Source organism: Lithobates pipiens, unplaced genomic scaffold (assembly GCF_037356315.1).
Source record: "Lithobates pipiens isolate NorthernLeopardFrog02 unplaced genomic scaffold, aLitPip1_a1.2 Scaffold_16, whole genome shotgun sequence".
In the NCBI taxonomy this organism is placed as follows: Eukaryota; Metazoa; Chordata; class Amphibia; order Anura; family Ranidae; genus Lithobates; species Lithobates pipiens.
Genome location: NW_027507748.1, coordinates 207,940,868 through 207,964,837, shown reverse-complemented (window position 1 = coordinate 207,964,837; position 23,970 = coordinate 207,940,868). Strand labels below are relative to the sequence as shown.

Sequence of the window (23,970 nt, the reverse complement as noted above, 5' to 3'; positions counted from 1 at the left end):
ATCGTGATCTCGATTCATCCCCCCCTCACGATCTCTATGCAGAATTTCCGGATTCATTCATGCAACAAGTGTAGAGAGTTCTCTGCTCACTCAGCTGTCAAAAAAAAAAAAAAAAAAAAAAAACGGGCAGCCTGTCAAATTTTTCACAACATTCTCCACTTTGGTAGATAACTAGGAGGTTGACCGATATGGGTTTTTCTATGGCTGATGCCGATATTTAGAAATCAGGGCAGCCGATGGTCTATTATGCCGATTTATTTATTTTTTTTGGCAGGTGGCACAGGCAGGCTTCATACTGAGCCGGTAGTGTAACTTTGAAACTTACATATGTAACTGAATGCAGAGAGACTAGCTGCCAAAATTCAGCTGTGATGTCAAAGCCCGGGGGGAATATGGGGGACCCAGCAGCTATCAAACACCAGACATCATGCACAGCTCTCTCATGAGAGTTTGCCAGGAGGGGAGGAGAGATGAGTCATAAGAGGTCCAATGAGAGATGCAAAGATGGAGGTGTGCCTGTTTGTGAATCCAAAAAGTGAACAGGAAGCAGCTTCGGCTGCCCACAGTTCTAATGGATGCAGCCAGACTTAGTGGAGGGAGGTTTCTGCAGCGTATTTGGCAAGTACAGATTTACAGTATATACACAGTGGGGATGGAAAGTATTCAGACCCCCTTAAATTTTTCACTCTGTTATATTGCAGCCATTTGCTAAAATCATTTAAGCTCATATTCAGACCCTTTGCTCAGTATTTAGTAGAAGCACCCTTTTAATCTAATACAGCCATGAGTCTTTTTGGGAAAGATGCAACAAGTTTGTCACACCTGGATTTGGGGATCTTCTGCCATTCCTCCTTGCAGATCCTCTCCAGTTCTGTCAGGTTGGATGGTAAACGTTGGTGGACAGACATTTTTAGGTCTCTCCAGAGATGCTCAATTGGTTTTAAGTCAGGGCTCTGGCTGGGCCATTCAAGAACAGTCACGGAGTTGTTGTGAAGCCACTCCATTATTTTAGCTGTGTGCTTAGGGTCATCGTCTTGTTGGAAGGTAAACCTTTGGCCCAGTCTGAGGTCCTGAGCACTCTGGAGAAGGTTTAGGTCCAGGATATCCCTGTATTTGGCCGAATTCATCTTTCCCTTGATTGCAACCAGTCGTCCTGTACCTGCAGCTGAAAAACACCCCCACAGCATGATGCTGCCACCATCATGCTTCTCTGTTGGGACTGTATTGGACAGGCGATGAGTAGTGCCTGGTTTTCTCCACACATACCGCTTAGAATTAAGGCCAAAAAGTTCTATCTTGGTCTCAGACCAAAGAATCTTATTTCTCACCACCTGAGTCTTTCAGGTGTTTTTAGCAAACTCCATGCGGGCTTTCATGTGTCTTGCACTAAGGAGATGCTTCTGTCGGGCCACTCTGCCATAAAGACCCAACTGGTGGATGGCTGCAGTGATGTTGACTTTCTACAATTTTCTCCCATCTCCTGACTGCATCTCTGGAGCTCAATCACAGTGATCTTTGGGTTGTTCTTTACCTCTTTCACCAAGGCTCTTCTCCCCCGATAGCTCAGTTTGGCCAGCTCTAGGAAGGGCTCTGGTCGTCCCAAAACATCCTCCATTTAAGGATTATGGAGGCCACTGTGCTCTTAGGAACCTTAAAGGGGTGGGCCAGTGAAAAAAAAAACAAAAAAAATGTAAAGTCAGCAGCTGCAAACACTGTAGCTGCTGACTTTTAATAAGCACTTACCTTTCTAGGGTGCCCGCGATTTCAGCCACCCGAGGCAGATCCGTCATTCAAGGTAAGGGAAACAGGCAGTGGAGCCTTGCAGCGCTTTGTGAATGGGGCGTGCTGTGTTGTGGATATACACACATATATAGATTAAAAAAAAAAAAAAAAAACGGCTATAGGGGAGACACCAAACCCAATAGAACCTCTCTTTCGCAGTCTTCATTCCAATTCAGCCCATAGGTGTTCTATCGGCTTTGTGCACTGGTAAAACAGTCATGGAAGAAGGGGGGGCTATCCCCCAAACTGTTCCCACAAAGTTGGGAGTGAGAAATTGTCCAAAATGTCTTGGTATGCTGATGCCTTAAGAGTTTCCTTCACTGAAACGAAGGCGCCAAGCCCAAAGCAAAGGGTGAGCCAACTCAATATTGAACCCTACGGACTAAGACTCGGATGCCATAAAAATTAATGTAAAGACGGCTGTCCCAATACTTTTGACAATATAGTGTCTACACAAATATCTCACTACACACACACACACACACACACACACACACACACCATTCCCATGAGATCAATTATGTTCTTACATCTGTATCCACCCATTGTCTGACATCCATGGGTGCTGCAGTCATGTCATCTACTTTATACAAGATGTTTGTTGGTGCTTTTTCTGCATGTCTCACGATGCCCACTATTGTAACCTGAAAAAACAAACAAATTTTAGAAAAATAAAAAACACATAAAAAACAAACGTTACTTACATTGACAGAACACCTATTGGTTTGCTAAAAGCTCTAACAATGTTCTACCTAGTTAGGCTGAAAACTATACATATTAAAGTGAAACTCTTGATGCTGAAAGCAGGTAGGCTCTTTTTACTATAAAGGAGACATACTAGGTCTCATCTGCAGCAAAATCCAACTTGCCTGCTCGCAGCCCTCTTGTGCATGAACAGCTCTGTGTACATTCTCAGCATGCCTTTGTGCCAGGATGCATTATCTCTCCCATACATGTATGGGAGTAACATCATCCTAGGCTTGCCAATCAAGATGGCCAAAGATGTTGCACTTTTAACTGTCAGCAAGGAGCTTGGAGCCATCCTAATGAAGCTACACATTGCTTTTGATGTGAGAAGTTTATGAAGAGGCATGAGATCTTGAAATTTTTGGCATCCTTCCAAATGATTCAACAACATCACTCTTAACGTCGCCCAACAAAACACCAAATTCCAACTTGGCAAAATTTTGGGGAGAAAAAAAAAAAAAAAAAAAATTTCCAGGTACTAACTGTGGTCTATGACATAAGGGCTGGATTCCCAACTTTTCACATTGAGGCAAAGTACAGTTAAACATTTGTTTTTGCTGCAAGGCACTGCCATTTTGTATGATGTTCCAACACACTGCAAAGAACCTGTATTTTAGAACATCGCAATGCACAGATGTTCGCCCTCTGAATTTTGTGGTGCAATATCCAGTTTAATGTGTGTGTGTGTATTCCCAGCACACATTGGTTGTGCTAGAATGCCTCTTGCATGCCCATGGTAATCAGTCAATGTCACCCCCCACCAAACAATCAAGGATGAAAAAGCACCTGGGGAGAAGATGACAAAGGCCGGTAAAGGATGCAAACACTGCATCCTAGACTTTGAAGGGGAGTACATTTCAAGTTTGCCATCAGGGGGGAAAAAAAATAAAAAAAATTAAAAAAAAAAAATCGCTCTGCCATCAAGAAAATGAGATCCTAAAGAAGATGGCTGCTGAAGCTCACCAGGGGAATAACAGCTTTCCCACATCCAAGATGGCCGCCGGACAGCACCATGCAGTGACAGAACAAAAAATTAAAAATGTGCTGCCTGCCTACAGCCAGAACAACCTCCACAAACACCTTTTGGGACCCCCCAGACCAGGACCAACGCCAGCAGCACAGAGCCCCCACATGTGAGAAAACAGCGAATCACACACATACCGCCTGCAGCGCATGCAGCCACCCCCCTTTAGAGGGGGGAAGGAGGGGGATAGGGACTTGGGAAGAGAAGATAGGGAGGTGAGGTGGCGCCGAATTTACCCCCCAGGGAATGCCCAGCCGCTCACCCCACCGAGGCAGGGAGAGCCGTACTTGCCAGTCCCGAAGAGCTGGGAGACATTCCATCATAGACCTACTCCTGCACAGTTACAGGGTAGCTGTTGGCCTGGTATACTGTGATCCAGACAGCAGTAGCCCGGTCATATGTATACCCCGGAGCACTGAAGCTCACCGACCACCTCTGGAGCTGAAGCATGTTGTGGCCTGCCGAGCCACATTCATTTCTGCTAACTTCAGCAATCTGTCTATACAAGGAGGAGCCCACATGTAACACTACTTAAAATAATGTGCTGAACATGTAATGTTATATAACCAAACATCTACATAATATGAACACATATTACCTCTGGCTACGTAGATACATGTCTATTTTTGTCTTCTCACGATATTCTATACCAAGATACCTTAAATGTCATACTCATACACCAGAAACGTATTACCAACTCAGCTTTAGATTATATATTTTACTGAACACTTGATCAAGGTCATTCACATATACTATTTATTATGACTAACCATAAAAGCAAAAATAGGTCTTGCAAGCTTGCCATGGATATAACATAACACCTACAAGTGCCGAATTATGAATTTAGAATATTCTAACAGACCTTAAACAAAAAGGGCAGAGTATGCAGCCCACCTCATGAAGCCAACAGGGACTCCAGAGAACAGAATAGACTCTAAAATTAGAGGCAACATGACTACAGGCTGCAGACATTACTACCACAAGTGGGCATGCTGCAAGCGGTTCCAGATCTGAGCTGAAGGCACCCAGTGGAGCAATAGTCGGCAAGGGTAGGATGGAACCAAGGTCAGAGTAACCAGGTAGTAGAAAACATTTTCCATGTGGCTATTGCAAGGAGGAGCAGCAGGGAGATGCTTAACAGATGATGTATTGCAGGAAAAAGCGCAGGTGCATTACACTCCAGAGTACGACAGTGCTCAGCCCCACAGCATTAACCATTTACGTGGCAAAAAATAAATCGGCAGGAATGGGGTATAAAAGCCCCCCAGTGACCTTTGCAAATGAGGTAGCTCCTGGTGCTTGGCCCACGGAGCCTTCAGGGACACGGTATGTGGCAAGACAACCTGGAACGCACGCCACATATAAAAATCGAAGTGGATTATGGAAAGCGCGCTACATAGAACCCAGTGTCCAAGGTTCTCTTGCTGGCTATCCCCTAATGTTTAGTTTAGAATGGCCCAGACATAGTACTCCGAAAGCCTGGCCCAAGTGCTAGTGTAAAAAAATAAACACCACACACTTTAGTCTCTAACACAGTAGACTAAGAAAATATGTCCTGAGGTATGCTGGTAGAAGAAGGGGTTATCATGGGCTGGCCTACAGTGTTTATGCTTGCCAGTGTCCAATCATCCTGTAGGTGGCAGCTTAACTAAAACTTTGTGGTTCAACAAGGATAGGATGCCACGTCCTAAAACCACATTTTCTGACTTTTTCTCCCAGCCAATAAGGGATTTTGAACTGAAATGCAAGGCAGGCCGATTCGTTGCAAATAAATTATTTGAAAATGTGTGTAACTAAACCCATTCTTAACGCATATTGTTAGACAGATCAATTCGGTTGGTCACTGGCTGGTTATCAAGTTTGAGCTTGGAAATCTCTTTATAGAGTTTCCCATTAACCACTTAAGCCCGAGTCCAATTTGCAGCCAAAGGGCCAGGCCCCTTTTTGCGATTCTGCATTGCGTCGCTTTAACTGACAATTGCACGGTCGTGCGACGTGGTTCCCAAACAAAATTGGTGTCCTTTTTTCCCACAAATTGAGCTTACATAAACCAATTTTTTGGTAAAACATAAAAGATGTTACGCCATGTAAATAGATACACGTCACACTTTAAAACTGTGCACACCCGTGCAATGGCAACAAACGGCATATATTTTACTATCCACAGGCGATGCTTTAAAAGCCTTTACAGGGTACCACTTTATATTTACACAAGTGGTCTGGTGCTGGAACTACTGCCCATGATCTGACATTCGCAGTGAAATCTCACATGTGTGGGACAAGCGCTGTTTGCGTGCAAGGGGAAGAGCCACTACCGTCAAGGAATGAAAACTTCCTTTGTGACAGGTACTTTTTATGAAGAGATCTGCTTTTGATATTTGAAAATGGTGCCATTGACATCCAGGTAAAGTAGAAGTGATGTCAGATCATCGCTTCTGAGTTATCATAGCCAACCAAAGCCAATCAGGTCTTTGTTTGGTTCCCTGATCAGCCGACGGAAGTGCTGGCTTGTCAATTGGGACTCCCAATGGTACGGGAGAGCCTGATAAAGCTATGGCAGGTGTCCCTTCCTGCTGCTTGTAAAAGCAAGCCAGTGTCTAGTTAGCCGCTGGCTTGCTTTTACAAGAGCCAACTGTCAGCTCTAAAAAAACAAAAACAACAGTACTGATTGATGCCTGAAGCCATCATCCTGGTATAACTACTTGAAGTCTAACGTCATACCAGATACATGACTGGTTTGGCAAGTGGCTCAAGACATGTCCAGACTAACCTATTATACATATTCTCATTGTCACACAACCAATCCTTACACACCTGAGAAAGTTCCACCTCTCCTATCTTGAAGAGTTCATCACTTTGAGTGGCAGACAGCAACTGGGAAACTGTACAAGGAACAATTTGCTGTGTCCTGGACCTCTGAAATAAAAAATATTATGCTGGTGATCAAGAAATAAAAAAATTAAAAAAGGAAAAGAAAACTTATAATTATGAATACTCACTCAATATAGCATAGAATCCACCCTCCAGAAAGCGAATGCATAGTATTTTTTTAGATAAACTACTGCCACCATCCATTTTCTCACTAGATTTTGCTAAGGCATTGATAGCGTACCTCAAATATTTATTCTATAAAATTTTCTTGGAATTGAAAAAATTGTATGTACATTGATCGAAAACTGTTTCCATGAATGGATCCAGAGAGTAGTGCCTTTAACTGCCTAAAGTGTTAGTGGGAGTTAGGCTTGTTGGTCACTTATTATTATTAAACACACCCAAAGCTACACTCTCCACAGGTTGCTATCTAAAAGGTGCCTGTTGCTCCACCATAGACTCAATAGAGTGAGCATAACCTAAGACAGGAAGTGTGTTTCTGGCAGATCACCAGATGAAGGGTTCATTCAAAACCAGAAACTTTACTTCTACTACAAGTTATTAAATGTACGTGTATGCCGTTAATGCAGTGGGAATGCCATAAAAATAAATAGAAAAATGCAACCAATCCAACTGCATATGCTGTGAATCGGACCCTAAAGAAAAATAGATGCAGCCAACACATTTAAGGCTAGGTTCACATCTATGTATGTTCGGATGATGTGTTTGATGCATTTTTGGGAACCGTTGCTAGGAGGTGTCCGTTATCAAGCAGGAAAATGTACCAAAACTGCATGTTCATGCATTTTTTGAAGCAATTCTATGGAGCCAAAAATGCACCGTGCTACATGCAATACATTGGGCATAATAGTATAGGGCTGCTTTCACAGCGATGTGCTGTGGTTTACCCACTCTTCCTGCAGGTTTGCTGTGCTTAGCCATAGACGTCTATTATAACCTGCAGGTTTGGTGCACTTTCTGAATGCAGGGGTTTTGGTGCACTTTTAGAAAGTGCACCACGTCTGCAGAATATAATAGAAGTCTATAGCAAAGCTCAGCGAAGCCAGGAAAGTCGCAGATGCACTTGTGCTGCTCCAACGGTGCTGGTAAACCGCAGCCCATCAGTGTGAAAGAAGACTTATGTGGGATTCAGAACAGTAAGGATTCATTCATATATGCAGTTTGGGGGAGGGTAAGACCCCATTGAAAAGATGCATTTCACCACCCTCTTTAGCTGCAGTGGCCAGGGGCATACGCGTTGCAGTCACAGGAGTTACAAACCCTGTCATGATTGGTGGGTGTAGCATGACCCATACATGTAAATGAGGCTGCTCTGGAAGTGCCCCGCAACCTTGTGCAGTGCAGCAAACAAGGGGTTAAAGCATACAGCGTTATATTGCTCTCTCACCCACTGTCCTAACCCCTTGGACTCCGCAGAAGCATGCAGTTGCGGGACGCTTGCAAAGTGGCCCCATTTACTTGAACTGGTCGTGATTGGTAGGCGGTAGCAGCCACCAAAAGCAACAGGGGTTTATTTCCTGCTGCAGCATGTGTGCATCAGCTAAAGGGGGTAAGAATTGGGGATTATAAAACCCAAACTCAACAGCAGACCCCCCCCCCCCCCCACCGGTGAACAAGCCCCAAGAGTGCTACTGCCAAATGCAACTAAGGGCTCATTCACAAGTGCAGCAGGCACTGCTGCTTCCCTGAAACGCTTGCTGAGTGTGTTTGACAGGTGGTGAGGAAGCAGCGATATGTTGCCTCCTCACCACCCGAATGAAACCCATGATTGCTGTGCAATGCACATGATTAGTAGTACAGCAACTAGGGCTTTAAACCAGATGTGAGGACGAGACACTGTGCCTGGTGATCTTTGACTTCTTCCATATTGTTAAGGTCGTTTTTCTTTTCATCTCTTTAAGGTTGCCTACCCCTGCACCAAGAAGTGCATAGGTGTGAACCTAGCCTTAGGATTAGCATATTACTCCCCGCCCCCCCCCCCCCCCCCCCTTTCAGTTTAGATAAACTTTAACCACTTTCAGACCGGACCATTTTGCTGGTAAATGACCAGAGGTCTTTTTACAATTTGGCACTGCGCTGCTTTAACTGGTAATTGCGCGGTCATGCAATGTTGTACCCAAACAAAATTTGCGTCCTTTTCTTCCCACAAATAGAGCTTTCTTTTGATGGTATTTGATTGCCTCTGCGATTTTTATTTTTGCAATATAAATGGAAAAAGACCGCAAATTTTGAAAAAAAATGATATTTTCTACTTTTTGTTATTAGAAAAATCCAATAAACTCAATTTTAGTCATACATTTAGGCCAAAATGTATTCAGCCACATGTCTTTGGTAAAAAAAAAAGTCAATAACTGTATATTTATTGGTTTGCGCAAAAGTTGTCACATCTACAAACTAAGGTACGTTTTCTGGAATTTACGCAGCTTTTAGTTTATGACTGCCTATCTCATTTCTTGAGGTGCTAAAATGGCAGGGCAGTACAAAACCCCCCCAAATGACCCCATTTTGGAAAGTAGACACCCTAAGGAAATTGATAAGTGGCATGTTGAGCCCATTGAATATTTTATTTTTTTGCCTCAAGCGATTGAATAATGACAAAAAAATTTTTTTTTTTTTTTTTTTTTTTTTTTTTTTTTTTTTACACAAAGTTGTCACTAAATGATATATTGCTCACACATGCTATGGGCATATGTGAAATGACACCCCAAAATAAATTCTGCTGCTTCTCCTGAGTACAGGGATACCACACGTGTGGGATTTTTTGGGAGCCTAGCCGCGTACGGGGCCCCGAAAGCCAAGAACCGCCTTCAGGTTTTCTAAGGGCGTAAATATTTGACTTCAATCCTCACTACCTATTACAGTTTTGAAGGCCATAAAATGCCAAGATGGCACAAAACCCCCACAAATGACCCCATTTTAGAAAGTAGACACCCCAAGCTATTTGCTGAGAGGCATGTTGAGTCCATGGAATATTTTATATTTTGCCCCAAGTTGCGGGAAAATTACAAACTTTTTTTTTTAATTTATTTTTTTCACAAAGTTGTCACTAAATGATATATTGCTCACGCATGCCATGGGCATATGTGAAATGACACCCCAAAATAAATTCTGCTGCTTCTCCTGAGTACGGGGATACCACATATGTGGGACTTTTTGGTAGCCTAGCCGCATACGGGGCCCCGAAAACCAAGCACCGCCTTCAGGCTTTCTAAGGGCGTTACAGTTTTGAAGGCCATAAAATGCCAAGATGGCACAAACCCCCCCCCCCAAATGACCCCATTTTGGAAAGTAGACACCCCTAAATTTAGGGGTACACTAGTGAGACTAGGTAATAAATGGCGGGTGCCCTGAAACTATAAAAAAATAACTAACCAACCAGCGTCACCTGTAACCGTTATATGGTGATCACTGGTGAAAGGGTTAACTAGGGGGCAATCAGGGGGCTTTATGCGGTAGTATATGGGGGTCCCTGGATCTATAAAAAGCTGCGGCGAACCTAAATACCTACCTGCCTAACTAGCGTCACCTGTGACACTAATACAGCGATCAGAAAAATGATCGCTTATTAGGCTGGGTTCACACTGGAGCGATGCAGGAACGCCACGAATCCGCGGCGGGTTCCCGCATCGCATGCCTCCCCGCGGCAGTTCACACTGCCCTATGCGAACTGCTGGGAGTGTCAGTGAAATGTTAATGACACCCCCAGATCAGTTCGCATATCGCAGTGCGATCTGCAAACTCGGATCGCATGGTGTGAACACCCATGCGATCCGATTCTGCTGCGGACCAAAAAAAGGGTCCCGTGCGAGTTTGCGGCGGGTGCGACACGAATTCAGCCATACTATCTGTATGGCTGAACTCGAATCGCACAGAGATCGGATGTGATTTGCACTGCAGTGAGGTGCGAATCACATCCGTTCTCAAACCGCTGCAATGTGAACCCAGCCTTAGTGACACTGGCGACGGGGGGTGATCACGGGGTTAAACCTTTATTGGGGGGGTTAGGGGGGTACCTTAGAACTAAAGGGGGCTAACCCTAACTGCCCTAACAGTTATTACAGTCACAAATGACACCCGCCGGGTGATCAAGGGGTTAAACCTTTATTAGGTAATAAATGGCGGGTGCCCTGAAACTATAAAAAAATAACTAACCAACCAGCGTCACCTGTAACAGTTATATGGTGATCACTGGTGAAAGGGTTAACTAGGGGGCAATCAGGGGTAGTAGTATATGGGGGTCCCTGGCGCTATAAAAAGTTGCGGCGAACCTAAATACCTACCTGCCTAACTAGCGTCACCTGTGACACTAATACAGCGATCAGAAAAATGACCGCTTATTAGGCTGGGTTCACACTGGAGCGATGCAGGAACGTCACAAATCCGTGGCGGGTTCCTGCATCGCATGCCTCCCGGCGGCAGTTCACACTGCCCTATGCGAACTGCTGGGAGTGTCAGTGAAATGTTAATGACACCCCCAGATCAGTTCGCATATCGCAGTGCGATCTGCAAACTCGGATCGCATGGTGTGAACACCCATGCGATCAGATTCTGCTGCGGACCAAAAAAAGGGTCCCGTGCGAATTTGCGGCGGGTGCGATGCGAATTCAGCCATACTATCTGTATGGCTGAACTCGAATCGCACAGAGATCGGATGTGATTTGCACTGCAGTGCGGTGCGAATCACATCCGTTCTCATAAACCGCTGCAATGTGAACCCAGCCTTAGTGACACTGGCGACGGGGGGTGATCACGGGGTTAAACCTTTATTGGGGGGGGGGTTAGGGGGGTACATTAGAACTAAAGGGGGGCTAACCCTAACTGCCCTAACAGTTATTACAGTCACAAATGACACCAATGCAAAAAAAAAAAAAAAAAAATGCAATTGGTGTCACTGTGACTGGGGGGGCAGGGGTAATTGGGGGGGTAATCGGGGGGGTAAAGGGGGGGGTGTGAGTGTGCCTGGCATGTTCTACTGTATGTGTGGTGTGTTGGTGCAACTCACCGATGCTCTCTCCTCGGTGCCGGAACGAAAAATACCGACACGGAGGAGAGAATACATCACTTCCTCTCCTGTCTTTACATTACAGGAGAGGAAGTGATGTCACGGAGGATTTTCATTCGTCGGGAGCGATCGCGAGGGGGTGGCCATGAATGAATGGCCGTCCCCTCGTCCGGGATGGCAGGGACTTATATATACGCCCTTATGCCTGCCCGTGCCATTCTGCCGACGTATATCGTCGTGCGGCGGTCGGCAAGTGGTTAAACCTTCAAAACATTTCCAGTCATAAGAAACACTGCTCTGGTTCATAGGGCCACATAAGAATTTTAAAAGGAGACAGAAGAAAGAAAAAAAAAAAAATAGACACTGCTGTGAATTATAATATAGTTTTGTATTTTTTTTCCCCATTGTTCCCTTTTAAACCATTAGAATTTTGAAGATAACCAACTGTACTATTTTTTACATAACTTTGATGTTACATGTAGATTATAAAACTGTTGTTCTAATCTAAAGCAACATTCTTTGCCTGCCCTTATCCAGCCCCTGGGGCACCATTCCATCCACTGACACCAACAGTGGGGCACTATTCCTCCCACTGGCACCAACAATGGCACGTATTCCTTTCACTGATATAGATGAGCCACTAGTCCTCCAACGCAAAAGATATGGCACGATTTACTCCCAGTGGACACCAGGACATTTTCTACTCCCACTGGTCCTAGTCGGGCCACCCTAAAATTGGAAGGACAGTAAATTGGCCCTTTGTTTAGAAAGTTGAAACCCCCGTTCTAAAGAGTCTTCTGCAGGTGGAGACAGTAAGCAAATATACTAGATAATATATATTTTTTTTTATACGCACAGATTTTTTTTCTCCTTGTGTAGGTGCTGGGGAGCCAAAGCCTCCTGGTGATTGCATATACCCTCCTCCGCCTGTGCCGCCACCATAGCCGCCATCAAAACCACCTAGTGTGCAAAACAAAACAGATAAATTGAGATTGAATAATATATATATATAAAAATATAAGCATTAAAAATCTGTAAAAAGTAGAATTCCAACCTAAACCCGACTAGTCTTAAAAATGTTCCCTCTCCCTCCTAACACATATGCTGACTAACCTGTGTAAAAAGAAAGTATATATATTTGCCTATTCTCAGCCCACATGATCCCATGTCAGCCAGCAGCGGCTACAGGGGAGGGAGCAGAACATGTGGTAATTACTAGTAAAGCCTGGAGTGTGTGTGTGTGTGTGATGTCACCTATAGGCTCCTATGGCCCATCCATCGTTGTCATCCCTCCTCCGCACTGCAGCCACTGCTGACAGGGGAGCTGAATCATGTGACAGTTTGGAACAAGCCGAAAAAAAAACATATATACAGTGGAACCTTTAATTATGAGCATAATCCGTTGCAGGAGAATGTTTGTAATCCAAAGCACTCGCATATCAAAGCGAGTTTCCCCACAGAAGTCGATGGAAACAAAGATAATTTGTTCCACATTGACTTCTATTACATGCAGTACTGCATGTGGCCAGAGGTGGGGGGCGCCAGAGGGCCTCGGAAATACTCGGGGACAGCTCAGCTGAACTCGGAAAACCTCAGAAAACACTCGGGAGCCGAGTATTTCCGAGCGGCTCCCAACCGTTCCGAGTGTCCCCGGCACCACCACACCTCTGGTCAAATGCGGTATTGCACACCACATTAGCTTGAGTTCTGCTCATTTTGAGAGACACTTGCAAACAGAGTCAGAATTAATTTTTAAAAAAAAGTTTCTCAACTTTCAAAATGCTTGTTAACCGCGTTAGGCCTCATGCACACGAGACGCAGTTAAACGCGCGTTCAGATGCAGTTGGACAGTTTTTTCAACTGCACCTGAACTCATTCAATGTTATCCTATGTGTCCATGCACAGTCTCGTTTTTTTCCAGAAGCAAAAAAATGCGTTCAGAAACAAAAATTTCTGCGTTTCAGACGCAAAACGCGGCTAAACGCGACTAAACGCGGCACCCGCGTTTAGCCGCGTTTGCGTTTATATGCGTTTTTAAAGGTGACCTTTTTTTTTACATTAAAAATCGCAAAAATTATTGCAAATGATGAAAAACCATTAGAAAAATATTTTAAACAATTGCAATTGCAAGTGGACAATCCACAACTTGTGGCAAGTGACGTGGCAAGTGGACAATCCACAAATTGTGGCAAGTGACATGGCAGGTGGCAAGTGATGTGGCAAGTGGGCAATCCACAACTTGTGGCAAGTGACGTGGCAGGTGAAGTGGCAAGTGACGTGGAAAGTGGACAATCCACAACTTGTGGCAGGTGACGTGGCAAGTGACCTGGCAGGTGATGCGGCAAGTGACTTGGCAGGTGACGTGGCAAGTGGAAAATCAACAACTTGTGGCAGGTGACTGGCATGTGACGTGGCAAGTGGACAATCCACAACTTGTGGCAGATGACGTGGCAGGTGACGTGGAAAGTGGACAATCCACATCTTGTGGCAAGTGACGTGGCAGGTGACGTGGCAAGTGGACAATCCATAACTTGTGGCAGGTGACGTGGCAAGTGGACAATCCACTTGTGGCAGGTGATGTGGCAAGTGACGTGGCGAGTGGACAATCCACAACTTGTGGCAGGTGATGTGGCAAGTGGACAATCCACTTGTGGCAGGTGACGTGGCAGGGGACGTGGCAAGAGACGTGGCAAGTGGACAATCCACAACTTGTGGCAGGTGATGTGGCTGGTGACGTGGCAAGTGGACAATCCACAACTTGTGCCAGGTGACGTGGCAGGTGACGTGGAAAGTGGTGTGGCAAGTGGACAATCCACAACTTGTGGCAGGTGATGTGGCTGGTGACGTGGTAAGTGGACAATCCACAACTTGTGGCAGATGGCATGGCAGGTGACGTGGAAAGTGGACAATCCACATCTTGTGGCAAGTGACGTGGCAGGTGATGTGGCAAGTGACGTGGCAAGTGGACAATCCACAACTTGTGGCAGGTGACGTGGCAGGTGATGTGGCAAGTGATGTGGCAGGTGATGTGACAAGTGGACAATCCACATCTTGTGGCAAGTGACGTGGCAGCTGACGTTGCAAGTGACGTGGCAGCTGACGTGGCAAGTGACGTGGCAGCTGACGTGGCAAGTGGCATGGCAAGTGGACAATCCACATCTCGTGGCAAGTGACGTGGCAAGTGACGTGGCAAGTGGACAATCCACAACTTGTGGCAGGTGATGTGGCAAGTGACGTGGCAGCTGACGTGGCAAGTGACGTGGCAAGTGGACAATCCAAAACTTGTGGCAGGTGACGTGGCAAGTGATGTGACAGGTGACGTGGCAAGTGGACAATCCACAGCTTGTGGCAAGTGACGTGGCAAGTGGACAATCCACAACTTGTGGCAGGTGAACAATCCACAACTTGTGGCAGGTAACGTGGCAAGTGACGTGGCAGGTGATGTGGCAAGTGACGCGGCAAGTAGACAATCCACAACTTGTGGCAGGTGATGTGGCAAGTGACATGGCAGGTGATGTGGCAAGTCACGTGGCAAGTGGACAATCCACAACTTGTGGCAGGTGATGTGGCTGGTGACGTGGCAAGTGGACAATCCACAGCTTGTGGCAGGTGGCATGGCAGATGACGTGGAAAGTGGACAATCCACATCTCGTGGCAAGTGACGTGGCAGCTGATGTGGCAAGTGACGTGGCAAGTGGACAATCCAAAACTTGTGGCAGGTGACGTGGCAGGTGACGTGGCAAGTGATGTGGCAAGTGGACAATCCACAGCTTGTGGCAAGTGACGTGGCAAGTGGACAATCCACAACTTGTGGCAGGTGACGTGGCAAGTGAACAATCCACAACTTGTGGCAGGTGACGTGGCAGGTGATGTGGCAAGTGACGCGCCAAGTAGACAATCCACAACTTGTGGCAGGTGATGTGGCAAGTGACGTGGCAGGTGATGTGGCAAGTCACGTGGCAAGTGGACAATCCACAACTTGTGGCAGGTGATGTGGCTGGTGACGTGGCAAGTGGACAATCCACAGCTTGTGGCAGGTGGCATGGCAGATGACGTGGAAAGTGGACAATCCACATCTCGTGGCAAGTGACGTGGCAAGTGACGTGGCAAGTGGACAATCCACAATTTGTGGCAGGTGACGTGGCAGGTGATGTGGCAAGTGGACAATCCCCAACTTGTGGCAAGTGACATGGCAAGTGGACAATCCACAACTTGTGGCAGGTGCCGTGGCAAGTGACACGGCAAATGCAAGTGTACAACTGCTCTCTATGCTGCTGCTGCTCACTCTGATCAAAATAGCAGAAATAGTTAAAAAAAATGCTTTGAGAGCTTGGGGAGGGTCTACATGATGTTATCTTTATAAACGCGTTTAAACGCAAACGCGTCTAAACGCGCCATGCAAACGCGGCAAAACGCGCGTTTCTAAACGCGCGTTTCAGCTTTTTTTTAACAGAGGTTTCATCTGCGTCTCGTGTGCATGAGGCCTTACTTGTAAACCAAGTTTCCACTGTATATACACACCTTTCTTAAATGTGTGGGCAATATTGTGCTTGTATAACAACATTAAATACATTGAGGAAGCTGCAACATCAATAGTGAATCATAAAGGCTTTAACCACTTCCCATCCAGGCCAATTCTGACATTTCTCTCCTACATGTAAAATTCATAATTTTTTTGCTAGAAAATGACATATAACCCCCAAACATGATATTTTTTTTAGCAAAGACCCTAGAGAATACAATGGCGGTCGTTGCAACTTTTTTTTTTTTTATCTCGCACGGTATTTGTGCAGCAATTTTTCAGAAAAAAAAAAAGTTTCATGCTAAAAAAAACAAAAAAATACAGTAAAGTTAGCCCAATTTTTTTTGCATAATGTGAAAGATGAAGATACGCCAAGTAAATAGATACCCAACATGTCACGCTTTAAAATTGCTCACGCTCGTGGAATGGCGCCAAACTTTGGTATTTAAAAATCCCCATAGGCGACACTTCAAATTTTTTTTTTACTGGTTACATGTTTTGGAGTAACAGAGGAGGTCTAGGGCTTGAATTATTGCTCGCGCTCTAATGTTCACCGCGATACCTCACGTGTGGTTTGAACACCGTTTTCATATGTGGGCGGGACTGGCGTATGCGTTCACTTCTGCGTACGAGCTCGCGGGGACAGGGGCGCTTTAAATTCTTTTTTTTATAGTTAATTTTACATTTTATTTTTTTAGTTTGACACTAAAAAAATAAATGTATTACTTTTATTCCTATTACAAGGAATGTAAACATCCTTTGTAATAGGAATATGGCATGATCGGACCTATTTACAGTGAGATATGGGGTCAAGAAGACCCAACATCTCACTTCTAGGCTGGGAAGTCTAAAAAAAAAAAAAAAAAAAGGATCACGGCTTCCCAGCCAAGGTGGTGCCGTTATTTTGAATGCAGAGGCCGGGCGTGACATCATACCATCGCGCCCGGCCTCTGAACGATCATAGAGACTCTGGGGACCATCTGGTCCGCCAGAAATCTCTAGGATACCATCCGGGGGCCGGCGGATCCTGTGACCGACTCGCCGATGGAAGCGGTGAGTCAGTAGAAGCAAAGGAGGGCGGCGGGAGGGGACGCCCCCTCCCGCAAGAACGATCAAGCGGCGGAACAGCCACTATGATCGTTCTTATGATCCAGGGAATCGATGGCTGAAAATGCCGATATCTGAATGATGTCTGTAGCCCCCCCCCCCCCCCAACCTCCCTTCAAGTCAATGCCCATAGCTCTTAGATGGACATTTATTTTTATTTTTTCAAAATGACAATTTTTATTTTTTTTATTGCATTTTAGTGTAAATATAAGATCTGAGGTCTCTCTGACCCCAGATGTCATATTTAAGAGGACCTGTCATGCTTTTTTTCTATTACAAGGGAATTTTACATTACTTGTAATAGGAATAAAAGTGTCAATTTTTTTTTAAAAGAACAGTGAAAAAATTTATAAAAGTTAAAACAACAAGAAAAATTATGTTAAATGCACCCCGTCCCGCCAAGCTCACATGCAGAAGCGAACACATACATGAGTAGCATATGAAAACGGTGTTCAAACCATGCATGTGGCAGGTATCGCTGCGCTCGGTAGAGCGAGAGCAATAATTCTAGCCCCAGACGCTCCTCTGCAACTCAAAACATGCAACCTGTAGAATTTTTTTTAAACATCGCCTATGGAGATTTTAAAGTGTAAAAGTTTGTCGCCATTCCACAAGCGGACGCAATTTTGAAGCGTGACATGTTGGGTATCAATTTACTCGGTGTAACATTATCTTTCACAATATAAAAAAAAAAAAAATTGGGCTAACTTTACTGTTGTCTTATTTTTTTAAATAAAAAAAAAAAAATTCCCAAAAAGTGCGCTTGTAAGTCCGCTGCGCAAATTTGGTGTGACAGACAGTATTGCAACGACTGCCAATTTATTCTCTAGGGTGTTAGAATAAAAAATATATATAATGTTTAGGGGTTCTAAGTAAAGGGAAGGAAATGGGCAGGCAGTGAAAACAGGCAGGGGAAGCTCCATTAGCATTGCTGGTTGTCATACCAACGGCCACCACAAGAAGGCGCCAGTTTTCAGAAGGAAGCATAGGACCGCAGAAGGCCTCGAAGCTGCGGCCTCATTACCGGCAGGTGGCGGCCTGGCCAAACGCGATCACACCAAAGGGGTGCATGGAGACAGGATACTCCCCCAGCTGTGCCGCCCCAGGTCGCTAATTCTAGTCGCAAATGCGACCTGGCGCACGGGGTTTGTTGAGCCCTGACAAAGAATGTGTAGCCAAAAAAAAAAAACCCACACAGGAGTGCTCGTGAGTGTAGATTCAAAAAAATCCTCCACCATGTGAAAAGCCAACACGAAGGTCAAGATGTACTCTTACCACAGAGTATGGACCATCTGATTATGGAAGGTCACATAAGCCTTAGTAATCGACCACTGTTATTTGGCCCAGGAAGACAAGATGCAATGGTATAGGTCACATACACAGCTTCTGCTGAACTGATCTCCGGTCATCAGAATGATGTAGCGGTACACCCAATAAAAGAGAAGGGGCTCCAATAGTGTAAAACCTCTTACATAGTTGACGCTAGCAACCATCTATGCCCCGAATGCCTGTCAGGACACCTTTATAAGATGCACTCTAAAATTGTCCAACTTTCAGGAAGGACTTCAACGCCCCACTAGTCCCTAGTGTAGATACGCCCTGGGGAACATCTTCCATATCGCCAAAAGCTTGCAAACAAATAGCCAAAGATCTACATGAAGAGCAGTTGTTCGATGTGTGGCGCCTCCAACATTCGAGTGAGAGGGACTACATGTTGTACACACCCTGCTCAGTTGCCCTCTCTTTTTCGGCACTGCTTAAATTTGTAGAGGCCAATCTGCTGACAGCCTAAAGATTTACTGCTGTTCAGGGGCTCTGGGTTTCAGAATAATCCAGCCTTCAGCAAGAAGAAACAGGAGCAATGCTGGAGGCAATTTACAGAATACACTGTTAAAACGGTTGTATACCCAGAGAAAAATAAATAAATCAAACAACCTTTAAGGCAAAGGCATAATGAGCTAGTATACATTGCTTACTAGCTCATTATGAAATGCTTACCTTAGAAACTAAGCATCCCGGTCACCGCGGATGGAGCGGACATTTTCCCCTTTGTTTCTTCAGGGTTCACGGCTCCGGCACTGCGAGTGGCCGGAGGCACGATGATGTCACTCCAGTGCATGCACACAGGAGTCTAATTTCCGGCAGAATCTGCCGGACTTTCAGAACGCATGCACCACTGACGTCTGAACAGTATTTAAAAAATTTTTTTTATCAAGTTGTTACGGGTAAAGTCCCACTTTACGGGGGGCAGAACAGAGCCCGGGCATGTCAAAAATGGTTAAAATTGGATGACTGGTTCTCCTTCAATCACGGCGCTCTCTCTGCTTATTTGGAAGATAGAACTGTGCTAGGATTACTTTCTAGCTAGCACTGTTTCCAATCTGTGTGGCTGCTATGATGCTTCTAAATGAATTCAAACAAGAGTTGGGGTTCATTTTCACTGAGCGGGTGCTGAGCCGCATAGATCAATGCAAGTGCACAGTAAAACTGCATTCAAGTGGTTGTAAACCACAGAAATGAAATATGAACAAAGCATATCCCGCTATAGTGTATACGTTTCTCAATCCACATGACCAAGTGCCATTTCTGTCTACTGCTTCATTCTGTTGCCATCAGCAAGCGTCACTTCTGACAAGTTTTCCTGACACTGAGAAAAAAGGTGATGGGGAGATAAACAGGTACAACTTATGTGGGAGGAGGTTTCATCTCTGTATCACCTGAGGCCAGTCACTTCACTGGGTATATGAAGTGCCTTTCAGGGTGCTGTAATAACATACAGCATGTCTGCATAGCATCACAGGCTGCGTTGCAGTGCAAACAGGGCACACAGAGAACAATTGTGTCCTAGCGGGGACCTGCATTCATCCAGCATGGTAAAATGCAGGTCATACCAGTATATGTGAAGAGGCCCTTACCAGTAACAAGTAATCACACATGCAGGAGTATTTATTTACCTTGCGGTAGCTCACAAAAGGTTGTCTTTAAGTTAAAGGGATTGTGTAAAGTCCTTTGTGTGTAGCGGTCCCCCTAATAGCTACCTGAGCCCCATCTCTGTCCAGTGATGTCCACGAGTTTCTTGGCCGTCCGGGAATTTCCCTGCTAAATGGCTGAGACACAGCAGCAGCACCATTGACTCCCGCTACTGTTAAAGTCAGTTAGCTAATCAGGAAAGAAAGGGGATGGGGCGGGGGGGAACCACAGCTCCGTGTCTGAATGGACACATGGAGCTGCAGCCCGGCTTGGGTACCCCCATAGCAAGCTGCTTGCTGTGGGGGCACTCAACAGGAGGGAAGGGCCAGGAGCGCAGAAGAGGGACCCAAGAAGAGGAGGATCTGGGCTGCTTTGTGCAAATCCGCTGCAACATAGAGAAGTATGAAAAAAAAAAAAAAGATTTTACAATCACTTTAAAGTATAACTAAAGGCAAAACTTTTTTTTAGTTTTGTAGAGAGGGATTGGAATGCTTGTAAGTTTATTTCTGTCTGTGCTCCTGTTAGACCCCTTTCACACTGAGGCACTTTTGCGCTAAAAATAGCTTCCCCTTCATTTAAATGTATGCTTTCACACGGGTGGTGCACTGGCGGGAGCAGTGAAAAAACAAAAAAGTCCTGCAAGCAGCATCTTTGGAGCACTTAAAAAAGCGCCCATATCCATTGGATTAAATGGGAAGTGCTGCAAAATAGTTTTAAGACATGTCATAAAAAAATAATAATAATAATAATAATAATAAAAAAAAAGTGCACTGCCAATGCCACAAAAACACTCAACGTTTTATGGGCAGTTTGAGCGACAGTGTAAAAGGGGTCTTACAGAGATTCACCCACTCCATTTGTCTGGTTTACCATCATCACTGAGAGTTAAAGTAACATAAAAACACAATTTTTGGGTTGTCCCCAGTAAAGTAAGAGAGAGGAAACCTTCCAATGGGGGACACTAGTTCTGGTGATCTGGGGTCCCCAAGGAATTCCCTTCATTTGGAGGGATTTCCTCTCATTTCGGTTATGGGACAGGAAGTGATGGGAAATCTCTGCAATAGGACAAAGATAAAGCAAAAAAACTCTAGAAAACGACTTGCCACCTGCGATATAGCCGAAACACGGATGCAGCGCGGGCCTTAATTGTCGGGAAGGTGTCCACGGAAATCCTCCCAAGCAAGCGCTGTCTGAGCAACCCTGCGGGTCGCGCTCTGTGATCACCGAGTCTGAGACAGCCGATCACAGATCCGAGTAAGGGGTGGGTTGATCCTGGCCCTTTACCGCGTGATCCGCTGTCAGCCAATGACAGCTGGTCACGTGATGTAAACAGAAGATCGGTAATCTGAATTTTTTTTTCCCTCACGCTCTCAGCGTGAGGGAAAAAAAAAAAGAAAAAAAAAAAAAAGCGAATCACCGGCTTCTGTCAGAGGGACATTGGTCCCTCACTCAGAAAGCCGCCGATGTGCCCACCAGTGTCACCTGCCAGTGCCCACTGTGCCACCCACCAGTGTCTGATCAGTGCTGCCCCATCAGTGCAGGAGAAAAATTACCCGTTTTCAAAATTTTATAACAAACTATGAAACAGTTTTGTTTTTCAAAATTTTGGTCCCTTTTTGTTTTATTTAGCTAAAAATAAAAAAACTCAACAGCAATTAACCACTTGCTTACTGGGTACTTAAACCCCCCTCCTATCCAGACCAATTTTCAGCGATGTCGCACTTTGAATGACAATTGCGCGGTCATACAACAGTGTACCCAAATTCAATTTTTATTATTTTTTTCCCCAAAGAGAGCTTTCTTTTGGTTGTATTTGATCACCTGTGTGATTTTTTTAACAAAAAATAAAAAAGTAAAAAGACCTTTTTTTTTTATATTTTTTAGTTTTGTTATAAAATTTTAAAATGGGTAATTTTTGTCCGTCATTGATGTACGCTGATGAGGCGGCACTGATGGGCACCTATAGGTGGCAGTGATGGGTACAACTTGTGGGCATTGAAAGGTGGCACTTGTGGGCACTGTTAGATGGCATAAATGAGGCATAATTGCCTCTTCCTTTTTGGGACCGATGTCCCTTTAAAGAAGAAGAAGAAGAAGAAGTAAACCCTGATGAGTTTACTTCCTCTTACATTCCCTGCAAAGGTAAAGCATAATGGACTACTATGCATCGCGCGGCATATTCGCCGTTGACTGTGCCGCACTCAGTGCGCCGTAGACAGCGGTGCCCGTCTTTCGTCAAATATCTCCTAAACCGTGTAGGTTAAGGAGATATTTCTTGGACCTACAGGTAAGCCTTAATCTAGGCTTACCTGTAGGTCAAAGTGTGTTGTAAGGGTTTACAACCACTTTAAGATGAGCCGGTGATCTGCTTTTTTTTCCCCCTCCTCCGCTGTCAGCGTGGCAATATCATAACGTGTTAGTATGCACCACATACTAGCACGTTACGACATACCTTACATTTTAAAAAGTATGTCATAATGTGCTAGTATGCTTAAAACGAAGCCCCCGCCCCCAGCGGTGCACAGTCTAGCATATCGCCTAAACATGCACATTTTCATTTTACCTACAAGTTAAATGTAGTGGCTTAATTAAATATTACCTACAAGCTTTATAAGCTTAAAGCGGTTGTAAACGCGCTGAATTTTTTTTTTCTTACTCACCTGCAAAGGAAAAGGCATAATGAGCTAGTATGCACCGCATACCCCGATCCACGCCGAGGGAGCTAACGTGTATGTTCCCTCTGTGTTTCTTCCGGGTATCTGGCTCCAGCGCTGTGAGTGGCACGCAGATTTCTTCCCAGCAGGGTCCGGCGTCTCCTGGGCTTCCAGCCAAGAATCCCCTGTGCGCATGCGCTGCTGCAGTCAGCGGCGCATTGCGAGGGGAGGTTTAGGAGATATTTTTTTTACCTGCAGGTAAGCCTTATTAAAAAATTTACTAAACAACCACTTTAACTGTAGGTAATAAAAGCAGAGTGTTTACTACAACTTTAATAAAGGACTACAAAGTGACCGAACCTCATCCAATGTTTTTGTTTTACTATTTTCACGGTTAAAAAAAAAAAAACATAACAGCAATAAATAGAGTTCACAGATTTTATGAAGGGACGTTATAACACCACCGGGTCCCCTATTCTATAATAATACGTCACTGTCCCGCAATGTGCGCCTGAGCTGTGAACACACTGGCAACTAGACAAGTCCGGAACCCTTCACACACACAGTCTGAATGTATGGGATATTTCCCGGCACACAGGACTCACCGTGGTTATTCCACATCTTGCCCGCAATTCCGCTTCACACTCCAGGCACCACAATCAGCCTATTCGCGCGCTAACCTTTCCGAGCCAATCAGAAACTCCGCCTCTCTCTCCCGCCACCACTCACATCCAAGGCAGCGCTGGACGCCGACCTCTTCTGGCCAATCAGCTTCTTGCTGGAGCTCTGTCAGGACAAGAACGTCACGACGTTGGGACTTCATGTCTATTTTTTTTCTGCTGTGACGAACTTCTCGCCATGTTTGTTAGGGGATATACGCACGCGGGCATGAATGCATGTCGGCGTCACTAAATCCGGGAGGAGGGGTTGTAATCACTTGGTTGTCTGTAAGCTCAGGCGCCTGCGTAGAAGGATAACTTTTCATTGTTTTTAGTGTGGGTGGCGTTGTGTTTTGCCAATGTCTTACATTTTTAGAAGGCACATAAGTATACAATATACCTGTATTATCTATCACATGTATATATATATGTATATATATATATATATATTTGATAGGTTGGGTGAGTTCAGTTTAAAGAGGAAGTAAACCCTGGTGGGTTTTACTTCCTCTTTATTTCCCTGCAAAGGTAAAGCATAATGTATGTGTCACTTACCTGAAACCAAAGCCTGCAATGTCACCTCTGTTCCCACTAGCAGCAAGTGTCCATCT

The 23,970-nt window shown here is 45.0% G+C and overlaps 1 protein-coding gene across 1 annotated transcript in view; it reads right to left on the bottom strand.

Moving 5' to 3' along the window:
• RPA2 (replication protein A2) overlaps window positions 1-23,458 on the bottom strand; it is a 43,192-nt gene extending 19,734 nt beyond the window's left edge. Inside the window, exons 1-4 of the mRNA XM_077480941.1 lie at window positions 23,306-23,458; window positions 12,304-12,407; window positions 6,368-6,469; window positions 2,313-2,426 (exon numbers count right to left, since the gene is read on the bottom strand). Coding sequence (XP_077337067.1) covers window positions 2,313-2,426; window positions 6,368-6,469; window positions 12,304-12,407; window positions 23,306-23,321 — 336 coding nt within the window. The 5' untranslated portion in view covers window positions 23,322-23,458. The remainder of the gene's footprint in view (window positions 1-2,312; window positions 2,427-6,367; window positions 6,470-12,303; window positions 12,408-23,305) is intronic.
• Window positions 23,459-23,970: the final 512 nt, after the last annotated feature.